This window comes from Molossus molossus, unplaced genomic scaffold (genome assembly GCF_014108415.1).
Source record: "Molossus molossus isolate mMolMol1 unplaced genomic scaffold, mMolMol1.p scaffold_m16_p_12, whole genome shotgun sequence".
In the NCBI taxonomy this organism is placed as follows: domain Eukaryota; kingdom Metazoa; phylum Chordata; class Mammalia; order Chiroptera; family Molossidae; genus Molossus; species Molossus molossus.
Genome location: NW_023425347.1, coordinates 23,104,487 through 23,116,801, shown reverse-complemented (window position 1 = coordinate 23,116,801; position 12,315 = coordinate 23,104,487). Strand labels below are relative to the sequence as shown.

The window sequence follows — 12,315 nt, the reverse complement described above, 5'->3', positions numbered from 1 at the left end:
CCAGATTTGGGCTCAATCCCCAGTAGGGGGGCATGTAGCCAATCAATGTAGCTCTCTTACATCAATGTTTCTATCTCTCCCTTCCTTTCTCTCTAAAAAAAAAATCAGTAAAAATATATCTAAAACAAAACTATGCCTTTTTGTACTTAGACATTTGATAGACATGATCTCAAAAATGAACACAAAACTGCCAGTTCAAGGAAAGTAATCAACTATTTATGGCCAATAATAAATTTCAAACTTCAAGTGAAATTAGAATTTTGGAAAACGTCTACTACCGTGAACTTGACAGCTTCCCAATACCTAAAAATATTTCCAATGAGATGACGGCTGTACTAAATAAATAATATGACTTATTGACAGTGTTTAATGAAACATGCCAACATTTGGAAGATATATATAATTCAGGGAACCAATATTTCCCAAACAATGAATGCTTATTACAAAATCATGCATAGGTAAAAGGTCCAAGTTCATTAACATGATATCAGATACCATATTACAACTAACCTTTAAGAAACTACCACTGTGAAGTTTTGATGTTGTATCAAAGGAGAATATCCACAATTTTTAAAAAAGATTTTAAAATATTCCTCCTTTTTCTGACTATACACCTTTGTGAGGCTCAGTTTTCTTCACATACTTCAAGCAAAATACACTGCAATAAATTGAAATGCAGAAGCAAATGAGAGTATGGCTGTCTTTAAGTCAGACGTGAACAGATTTGAGAAGACAAATTTGCAAATATGCTGTTTTTTAAAGTAGTTATTTTTCATACAAAATATTACTTTTGTTAACATGTAGTGAGCTTACTGTTATTTTAGAACTCTTCGGTTTTATTTTATTTATTTTGCTTAAATCCTCACCCGAGGATATTTTTCCAATTATTTTCAGACAGAGGCGGCTCAAGGAGGGAAAGGGTTAGAGAAAGAGAAAGAGAGATGTTGATGCTGAGAGAGAAACATCAATTGCTTGCCTCCTATACAACCCCAACCTGGGCCAGCGACAGAACTGCAACTGAGGTACATGCCCTTTACCGGAATCAAACCCGTGACTCTTTGGTCTGTCGCTCTAACCACTGAGCCAAACCGGCCAGGGCTAGAATTTTTCAGTTTTAATTTAGAATACAGCCCTGGCCAGTTTGCTCAGTGGTTAGAGGATCAGCCAGTGGACCGAAGGGTCACAGGTTCAATTCCTGATCAAAGGCATATATATACCTGGACTGCAAGTTTGATCCCTGACCCCGACCAGGAGTGTGCAGGAGGCAACCAATCAATGTGTCTCTCACACATCCTTGTTTCTCTCTTTCTCTCCACCTTTCTCCCCCCTTCCACTCTATCTAAAATAATAATTTAGAATACGGAAAATATCAAAATGACCCATGTAAATAAAAGTTCTTGGGGGTCCTCTTTAATTTTTAACAGGGTAGTAGAGTCCTAAAACCAACACATTTGAAAATCACTGAGGAAAAGATGAGTAAATAATATACTTCATAACTTAGGCAACTTAGTAATTGCTTCTGGGGAAAATGTTCAACTTGTCACATGAAATTCTAAAGTAGAGGTATAGCCATAGAAGTATTTAAAAAACAGAAATATAATCTCTCATCTTTAAATAAGCCAATCTGAAACACTAAAAAAAAAAAATCACTATACCCCCTTGGGTTTGTAGCTATATAATACAAATATCATTTATGTCCTTGTCCAGATAATGGTAAACAGGACTAAGAGCAGACAAAAACAAAGTTCAGAGTTATTTTCTAGTTTCTAATCTTTCCCCCTTGCTGATGGTGTTCCCCTGAACCCCTAGGAAGTCTAGGATGATTTCACAATTTTCCTTCCTCTCAAAATGAGGAATATAAAAATACTTGCTGACAGACTTAAAACAAACTGAAAAATCAAGGTCATATAAGTAACACTTTGGTAGACACTTTAAGTCAAAGATGCTATTTGCTACTATTAAACAATTAGGAAAAATCTAATCTAGATTTTAGAAAGAGTATACTATAAGGCCATTTTAAATCTCTGTCCAGCTCCTGGGCTTTGCAGAGGATTCTCAAAACCAAATCCAAGAAACTTATTAAGAGTTACCTTTATGTCGCCCTGGTCAGTTTGGCTCAGCGGTTAGAGCGTTGGCCTGCAGTTCAGAGAGACCTGGGTTTGGTTCCTGCTAAGGGCATGCACCTTGGTTGCAGTTTGTCCCCGGCCCTGGTTGGGTTGTGCGTGTGGCAACCACTTGATGTGTCACTTTCATGTCGATGTTTCTCTCTCTCCCTCCCACTCTATCTGAACAAAAAAATGAAAAAATGCCCTCGGGTGAGGATTAAAAAAAAAGTTACCTTTATGTCACTTTTACATAACTTTATTCAAGTATCTAGAAAGCACCCAGTTCTAATACACCCTATGTTGTTTTTCGTGACCTGATTTCAGGTTGCACACTGGCCCAACACCTCATTCTCAACTCAACCAGTTTCTGTTCTTCCAGTGCATTCTAGATATATAACTCTAGATACTTAGTTTGTATTTCTGTCCCATCTGATATATTAATTAATAATTACTTTGCTTGATCTTACAGCTTTTATATCTGATAAGGGAACATATCCATATGCCTTCTATGTTATTTCTATCTTGACACTGTTGCAGATAGATCAAAGAAGGGCATATTCTTTGAATATAAACAATATTACTGAATATTGACAGCAATGCTAACTAAATTGTACCATAAAAAAGACAAAGTGCCCTGGTAGGGTGGCTTAGTTGGTTGTAGTGGCATCCCATACACCAAAAGGTGGCAGGTTCGATTCCTGGTCAGGGAACGTACCTAGGTTGTGGGTTAGACCCCTGGTTGGGCATGTACAGGAGGCAACTGATTGATGTTTCTCTCTCACATCAATGTCTCTGTCTCTCCCATACTCTCTCTCTAAAAATCTATAAAAACATTCCTCGAGTGAGGATTAAAGAAAAAGACAAAGTAAGGAGAAGCTATAAATAATTGATTTGTTACTAAAATAATACAAATTGGTCCTTACTTTTCCAGAAGGCTTTGGATGCATTAAGAAATTCAAGATCCTCTTCACCAGTTCACTATTTACACCTGATCTCTCCAAATCAAGAACCTCACAGATGCTTTTTAACATGGCATTTCTGAATCTGAAAAAGAAAATAAACCAAGGTGATTATGTATGAAAGTTTATAAACAGTCTCCACAATATAAATATAATAGCTGCCCAGCCAGTGTGGCTCAGTGTTTGAGCTTTGACCCATGCACCAAGAGGTTGCTGGTTCAATTCCCAGTCAGAGTATATGCCCAGGTTGTGGGCCCAATCCCGGGGGGGTTTGGAGGCAGCCAATTGATGTTCTCTCTTATCGATATTTCTCTCTCTCTCTCTCCCTCTAAAATCAATAAAGAAAAATAAATGCAACAGCTAACCATACTGGTTAGGCTACAAACATTTAAAAAGTACCCTAATGTTTCTCTAAATCTTAGAAGTGCTCCTAATAATCTTTTATTAGTGTACAAATACAACCAGATTAGAGTATTAAAAAACTGAAAACACCATTTACCAATTAAATTTTAAAGGTAGTAAAAGAATACCCAAATTAATTCACCAGAAAATACTGTAGAAAGTTTTCACTATAAAATTTATGGACTTGATCATTCATTTTTCTGGCTGCTGTCATTAAATATTACATTTTCCACACAGCATTCCTACTATAATGTTTCAATGAAGGAATAATCATCTTTATTATTTAGAGTTGTTTTTTTAATGCCAGGTGGCAGAATTTTATGGTTTTAGTAACACAAATACAACGTGTACACAATCTGTCTATTCATTTTTGCTATGGAGCCCGGCATTGGAACTGGTCTCTCTGATGGCCAGCTGGGCTGCTCTTTCCACAATGGCTTTGTGGTTCTTTGAGGATATGCTGTGAGCAATCTCAACAAAGTGAGATCTGCTGCACATCAGCAGCACTTCAAGCTCCTTGATGTTGTAGACCAGAAACTTCCAAAAGCCACTGAGTAGCATTGTGCTTTGTTTTCTTATTGCTCCCATAACCAATGTTGGGCATCAAGATCTGGCCCTTGAATCTTCTACCATTAATTCCTGTGGGTTTCCACCAGTTACACTTAAATTTGACACATCAGTCTGACTGGTGCCAGATGAACTTCTTTTTGACAATCTTGGGTTTCTTGGGGGGGGCGGGGTCTGAGGGCAGTGATAGTGCCAAGTAGGAGATGGCTGTCACTTCCATAGGCAGCACCAAGGAAGGGAATTATTCACAGGTCTTAAACTACAGGGATTTTAATAAATAAAAGCTCTAATATATCATCTTGCTTGTATTATGGTGAAGGACAAAGTTTCTAACAAATTGATTTATTCAAAATAGTAGCTTAAATGGTACTTATAAGTGGAGGAACACAGTGGCTAATAGGACAGGAATGAGAGAAAGTTTTCACTATATTCCCTTTAGACTGTGTGAAATTTGGACTGTGAACAGTATACTTAGGTGTATCGTTATTTTTAAATGAAATTTTAAAAATAAAAATGCCTTTGTGTTCTTAATAATCTTGATAGCCACTATTTATTGGAAAATAATGAAGATCACAAGTAATAGTTATAAAGACAAATCAGGCCTTGGCTTAAAGCAAAGAATTAGCTGTCTACTAATAATGTATGGGTGATCACACTAAATGTTTAAAAATAGAATTTAATGCACACTGATCAAAACATGATATATATAAAAATAACTTACTTTTTCAACATTTCTTCCTTCTTTTTATATTGGGTACTTCCTTTTTCAAATGGAAAACCACTGAACTGACCCACATTCTTCTTTAATGAGGACACCTGAAAATGTTTCTCTTATTATTAATGCTACTTTTACCCAATAATGTACACAAAAAATTCAAAGCCAACATCTTCCTTTTCACATCTGTCTCTAAGTTACAATATTGGCTTATATAACATTTCTTATTCACACTTAAAAACTGTATTTATTACTAAAATATTAACATTATATATATATTTTTTAATTTATTTTTATTGACAGTATTATAGATGTCCCTGATTTCCCCCACTTTGTCCCCCTCCACCTGGCCCCTACCCTACCCCAGGCCTTCACCACACTATTGTCTGTGTCCATGGGCTATGTATATATGCATATAAGTTCTTTGGTTAATCCCTCCCATCCTTCCCACTGAGATCTGTCAGTATATTCCATGCATCCATGCCTCTGGAATGATTCTGTTGGTCAGTTTATGTTGTTCATTAGATTCCACATGTAAGTGAGATGATGGGATATCTGTCTTTCTCTGACTGGCTTATTTCACTTAGCAAAATAATCTACAGGTCCATTATAAAAGGCTTACAAACTTAATTGTTTTGAAAGTGACAATTTGAATAAACTTTCATCTGGAAATTTTTACTGTTAATCATAAAATCAAAACTAAATGTTATCTGACAGTGCCAGGGAATATGGAAAGTTACTACTTAAAAAGACATCCTTTCCCTCAGAAATACAAGTAATATTTCTTATTTTCCAAAAAAAAAGTCAGGGATTTCATTCTTTGAAAAGTAAAGAACACAGCACCTCCAAAAGTTGATACCATTTAACAATAATGGGACTTGTGTAAATTAGATGGCTGTGTGGATCATGAGATGACACAGATGAAAATAAATTATACCACGCTTCAGAAATTCTAACCTAACAAAATGTCCAACTTTACTTTTGCCCATGCACAATCCCAAAGTAATTTCCTCAATTAAGTTGTATGTATAGTACAGAAGACCCCATCCATGGATACTGCAGTCTGAAAAGATTGTAATTCCAGAAATAAGTAATTCTAGTTCATAAGTTTTACACACTATTCTAAGTAGCTTGATGAAATCTCAAGGCATACCACAGGGATGTAATACATCCTTTTGTCCAGCATATCCAAGATCATGACTGGATGCCTAAAACAAGTTAGTATTGAACCCTACTATGTTTTTTCCTACATATATGTACCTATCATACATATAAATTAGGCAAAATAAGAGATTAACAATAATAACCAGTAATGATAAAGAATTATAACAATATACTGTAGTAAAAATTATGTAAATGGCTTTGGGATCATTAAGTAAAATAAGGGTTACTTGAACAAAAGCACTGTGATGCTGAGAGTCAATCTGATAGCCAGCCAAGATCCCCTACTAAGTGACTAAAGAGTAGGTAAGGTATACAGCATGGATACACTGGACAGATTCACGTCTCAGGCAGGACAGTGTTAGGATTTCATCATGCTACTCAGAGTGGCATGCAATTTAACGCTTATGAATTTATATATGGAATTTTCCACTTACTATTTTGGATCACAGCTGACTACAGGTAACTAAAAGTATGAAAAGCAAAACCGTGGATAAGGGGGGACTACTGTGTATGCTTCCTGCCCGTTAATCACTTAGTAGCTGGCTCAGAGGGACAGTGGTGGTATCTCAGTGCTTGTGTTCAAGTAACCCTTATTTCATTTAATAATGGCCCCAAAGTGCAAGAGGAGTGATGCTGGTAATTCAGATATACCAAAGAGAAACTGTTAAGTGCTTCCTTAACTGAAAAAATGAGTACTATACAGTACAATAAGATATTCTGAGAGACCACATTCACATAACTTTTATTATAGTATATTGTTATCATTGTTCTATTTCATTATTGCTTATGGTTCATTTCTTACTGTGCTTAGTTTAAAAATTAAACTTTATCATAAGTATCTATATATAGGAAAAAACAGTATGTTTAAGTTCAGTACTATCCATGTTTCAGGCATTCACTGGGGGTCTTGGAATGTACTGCATGCAGGTAAGAGAAGACTACTGTAAAATAATTCAGTAAGTTAAACTGATTTATTTGAACCAATCTACTGGAAAAGAATTACCACCTAATTTATCAGATATTTGCTCAAAATGATATATAATACTTCATTTATTCTGAATGACTAAAAAAAAAAAAAAATCCAAAAAATAATTTCTTATATAATTAAAAACCACTAAGATCACAGTTTGACATTTTACTAAGGCATAAAAATGATTTCCATAGAAAGAGCACTGGATATAGCAATCCTAATTGCCAATATCCAGCTATGTATCCTGTTATAAGTCATTTAAAAACTATGTGTCTCAGTGTATTCACTTGTATGGTAAGAAAATTGAACTAATTGCTAAAGTCCTCTCTAGGGCTAAAATTATGCTTCTATTATTAAGTATTTGACTACATATATATACTACTAGGTTAAAGGTATAAAAATGGTCTTACTGTGCCTGGTCTGTTGTAAAGTAGTTTATGTAGATTTCTTAGTTCATCTGTTTTCTTCTTACTCAGAAAGAAATGTATCCTTTCAATTTCACACAGTTTCTGCCCCTTTCCTAGAAAAAAAATACAATAATTAAAGTTAAATATCATTGTATTAATACACTTACAAATTTTAAAATTACTTTTACAGCATAATTTACATAACTTGCTTTAATAATGCAAACTAAATAAAATAATACCAATAATATATTACTACTTAGTAAACACTTAAAACTAAGCACTGCTAATCATCATTTTGTATATTTAGGCATTTTCACCATAAAAATGAAAGAACACAGAATAAACTTACCTTGTGCAATTGTAAATGGCTCTCTTTGTAAAGAAGAGACTTGCATTGTCAACCTCTCTACTTTTTTCTTTTCCCTCTTGCCTTCCACGATGAGACTCTTTTCTAGAAATTAATTTAATACTTCTTAAATAACAAAAAGCTTAAAGAGTATATTAACTTTATTGGATAAACATGTAGAAAATAATCAAAGAAACCTAATACCATACTGTTCTCCTTAGCAGGATTTTGAGAATAACATAACAGAGATGAAAATAGTTGATTGGTTAATAGCAACACCAAATTTTTTTTTAGAGTAACATTATACTTACCTGGCAATCTTACAGGGGATCCAATTTAAAAAACAAACAAACAAACAAAAAAACAGAAAGCAAACAAATTTCAATCCAACTACAATCATTCCTATGAAAGTCCAATCACTGTGAAAAATCATCAACACCCTGACTTAGCCTATTTCTTTGATTAGACATATTTCTATGAATTGAAATTTAGTTTATGTATCTCAGAAAACAGTTAGTTTAGAACAAGATTATAAGAACGTCAAAAGATATACAGAGAAAAGCAACAATTTAGTAAGCTGACAAAAGAGAAAGACCTTAAGTAAGGCAAAGCAGCCGGGAATTACTAAAAATAGGGTAAAATTCTATAAATTTACATTTACTGCAATCAACCGGGAAGGCATTACTTTGTAGTTTAATAAATGATGTTCATAATTATGATCATAAATCATTCCAAAAATGTTAAATTCTGTTTAGTTCAGACTTTTTAAAAGAAGCTGGACAATATAGAACATATACTTTAAAACTTAAAACACTAAGCCTGTTTTTCTAAAACCACTTATCTACTGACTGAGATAAAGTCAGATAAAGAGGACACCACACTGTATTGTTGGAGATCCTTCAAATCATTTAACTGAATGCTTGTTTTGTGGAAAGCTGCATTAGCTACTAAGGGAGGGTTGAGGAGATGATTAAGACATAAACTATCTTTTAGAAGATCATGTTTATTGGGGGTGGGGGGTGTAATGAAACACAAATATCATACTCCAATGTAGATGATGACAGAATGCCTTTAACAAAGACACAAATAGAGTCCTGAGAGTTGAGGCAAGAGTCATTATCTTTGGATTAGGGAAAAAGGGTCAAATCATTGGAGGACAGGTAAGAATTGGAAATGTAAGGATAAGCACAGAAAGAATTAGGAGAAATGGATTCCAGCGGGTAAATTCTGGCAATGGTGTACAGAAGATAAAGCACTCAAAAAACAACAACTGTTATCACTGCTTCCTTACCATGAGTGATTTAAACCATTTGAGTTAGATTACCATCTATAAGCTAATAGTTTTCCCGGTTTATCTCCAGTCGAGAGTCCCCCTACCCCCAGCTTCAACTAACAGGGCTGCCAACTGGACAGCTCCACTTCATGTCCTACAGGTACCTAACTGAATGCATCCAAAACAAAAGTCATAATCATCTCTGGGCTCACTCACCTTCATGAATTCTATTTTTCAGAGAATGGTAATACTATCCACCCAGCTGCCAAAGACAGAAATCTAGGAGTCATCTTTTACTAGGCATCCCCCCAACCCCTGCCAAGAAAAACATTCCCAAGTTAAGTCAATTCTATCCCTTATTGGGCACAGACTTTCACTGCCTTGCTTCTTTTATGCCTCAGTAGTAAGTAGACTTAAATTTTCAGAGCTAAGTAAGATAAAAGCGTTCAGAATTTTAGTTGTTCCAGTTAACACCTAAAATAAGGGGAAAATAATAAATTAGAACTATAAGCTGCTTGGGAATTTTTTTTTTTTTTTTTTAATTTTCATGTTGAAATCCATTATTCCTGTGGCATCCAAACCCAAGTCATCTCTTAAAAAGACTTAAAAAAATTTTTTTTTATTTGAGGAAAAAGTGCTGAGAAAGTCTTGGACTATTAGCTATTACAGGCAATTTTGTTATTGTACTATAATTTTAAAAATAACACTATTTTCTAAGCATTTTTGTACTTACATGTAGACTTGCTCCCTTTTTACAGCACCTACCACTTCAAACTAACAAAAGGCAGACCATTTGGTGGGAACTCATGCCAGATTTTTAGAAATGCTGACGACGGCCTAATTTTGGTTTAAAAGGAATTAAGCATTAAACCTGCTTTGGGGCAGAAAACTTCAAATGTCTTGCCAAGTTTGGCTGAGCTGTAGCCGTCCATTAAGTAAACCTACATTGGGCTGACACCGTCCAGGGATGTTGAGCTCTCTAACAATGATCTCTAGGACCTGGAAACTTCCTAGGAGCTGGCACACTTGGAGGCACTGCCCTGTGTAGTGTTCGGATGGCCGCAGATGCAGCACCCTCAGTCAGTCACGCCTCCAGTCCAGAGGCTAACCATGCTCTCCCTCAACACCAAACCCCGCCGAGCTCCTCCCTCCCTTCCCTTCACAGCTCACTGCGTCCACGTCTCACTACAGCACTTTCTCAAGCAGCGAGAGCTTTCACCGCGGCTTCCCGTGAAAGTAACTCCCCGAGCCCTCTGGAAAGGACCTCTACTGAAGTTCAGCAAATAAATTAAAATATTTCCAGGACTAACATGAATAACTCAGTGTGCCGTTTCACGCAAGACCTTACTCTCACCTCAAAAGGCAAAAGATGGGCACCTGCATTATCAAAAGATTAAAATAAAACATTACCTTATTAACGTCAAAGGCTAAGAAAAACAGATCTGAAACTTACAAACTTCCTGTCACATGACGAAATGTTATGAAAGTAAAATAAAGGTGGGAGGTCAACTGCCCTCCAAATTACATAGTAACGACGCTAACAAGTCTGTTTTTTAAAAACTGGAATGCACAGTTAATCGTCTGCCACCGCTCAACACAAACACAGATGAATTTCGCATTCTTGCTGAAAACCTCTCCAATGTAGTGTCCAAGCGCAAAGTGGGCAAGAAAACTGTTTTGTGTAAAACCCATCACGCGGGGCCCGGGCTTCCCACCTTTTTCCTCCTCCTCATCCTCGTCGTCGTCCTCCTCGTCGTCGTCCTCCTCCTCCTCACTTTCCTCTCTCGGGCCGGGAATCTCGGGCTCCTTCTCGGCCGCGGGCTGGTCCGGGGCTCCCTCTCCCTCCGCGGCAGGCCCCGAGGAGGACATGCTGTCGACCTGCGGGCGGGAGGACGCCAGGCGTCTCGGTCTCCTCGCCCCCCGCGGGAACACCGGGCGGCCCCCAACAATTCCGACCTGCACAGCCCCGGGAGCAGGGGGCCGCGGGAAACCCGACCTCAAAGTTGCCTCCTCCGGTAGCGGGAACGGCGGAGCTCCCTCCCCCGGGGCGGCTTCCCTCCCGCTCCGCCCGGGCTCCGGGACTCCGCGAGGCGGGAACGCGCGGGGCCGAGCCGCCCCTCCCACCCCGGCCGCACCGAGTCCCCTCCCCCCGCCCCAGGCCGCCGTCCAAATGGCCGCGGCGGAGCGGCCGGGCCCCACGGCGCCCTCTCGGCCTCCCTGCCCCACGCAGCCCTCACCGCGGGTCCCGGCCGCCGCGGGGCTGGCGCGCGTGGGCACAAGGAGGCTTCGGGAGGCGGCGGCGGGCGCAGGAGAAAGGGCGCGCGGGACGCTGTCTGGCGTGACGCTCGCGCCGCGCTCTCCGCTCCCCAGAATCAACAAGATTTTCAAAATGGCGGTTCGGGCAAGAAAGCGGGAATGCGGCGGCCAATCAGGGCCGCGAGCCGGGAGTTGGCGCGCGCGGGTGGGGAGGCGGGGCCGGCCGGGCGCCTCCGCGGGAAACCCGGCGGGGCGGGGCGGGGCTGCGCTGCGAGGGGTCGCCTCGCCCCGGGGCGGGGGCCGCGCGCCTTTGGCCCGCCTTGGGGTGCGTCCGGCCCGTGGGCCGCGTCCGGGCGGCGCTGGCCCGAAGGACGCTAGGGGGCCTGCGTGGGTATTGTCTCCACGGCTGTTCCGGGAGCCCAGGAGGCGCGGTCCCGGGCCGGGGACGGGGCGGCCGCTGGCGGTAGAGAAGTTGACAGACCACGGAGTCGCCGTCTTCAGTATTTCAGGCACGGAGGGGGCTTACGGGGTGAGCGATCCCATTTAGGTCCCAGAGTTGCTGCGGGTGAGGACTCCCGATTCCGCCCGTCGCCCGCGGGGTGCCCCGCCAGGAAAAGGACCCCGTCGCGCTGGAAGTGCGCGTCCCCAGACAGGTTTCCAGACTAAGCGTAGGGGGCCATTGTGCGTGTGCCTGGGTGTTTACTATAACGAAATTAGGTTGCCCGTCCAGACCTCCCAGACTTCTAGGCCAGCTCCGCAGATCTTCAAAAGTCAACATTTCAAAAACTGAACGCAGTTTTTCTCCCCCCTCGAATGCTCTCCCTTTCGGTACGTGATTCCCGTCATGTTTCCCAACTACTGAACCGCTGGCTGCCCAAGGGATCCTTTTACGCCATGGATTTAGCGGAAATATGATACATCCAAATACAAAAATAAATTTGTCCGAATGGATTCCCAGTGGCAGGGCAAAATGAGACTTTTTTTTTTTTAAATCCTCTTTTCCTTTTGTGCCCCTACAGAAAACATATGCAAATCTTGTCATTTCTACCCTCACATTTTCTACCATTTCCCACTCCAGTGAGGCCATTCAAATCCTGTCCTCTCTCTTCTTTTGCGTGGATTTCCACACAGCTTGTCACTCACTAGTCAGG

At 39.8% G+C, this 12,315-nt stretch overlaps 1 protein-coding gene across 7 annotated transcripts in view; it reads right to left on the bottom strand.

Annotated features, from left to right (window-relative positions):
- The window catches only part of DEK (DEK proto-oncogene), a 35,790-nt gene extending 24,492 nt beyond the window's left edge, over positions 1-11,298 (bottom strand). For 2 of the 7 annotated variants that reach the window (XM_036255852.1, XM_036255851.1), the window contains exons 1-5: positions 10,624-10,984; positions 7,639-7,740; positions 7,293-7,402; positions 4,755-4,849; positions 3,029-3,149 (exon numbers count right to left, since the gene is read on the bottom strand). In XM_036255852.1, coding sequence (XP_036111745.1) covers positions 3,029-3,149; positions 4,755-4,849; positions 7,293-7,402; positions 7,639-7,740; positions 10,624-10,777 — 582 coding nt within the window. In that variant the 5' untranslated portion in view covers positions 10,778-10,984. Of the gene's footprint in view, positions 1-3,028; positions 3,150-4,754; positions 4,850-7,292; positions 7,403-7,638; positions 7,741-7,946; positions 9,401-9,641; positions 9,664-10,623; positions 10,985-11,145 lie in introns of those variants that run through there. The other 5 variants (XM_036255850.1, XM_036255856.1, XM_036255855.1 and 2 more) reach the window with 5 other exon arrangements.
- Positions 11,299-12,315: the final 1,017 nt, after the last annotated feature.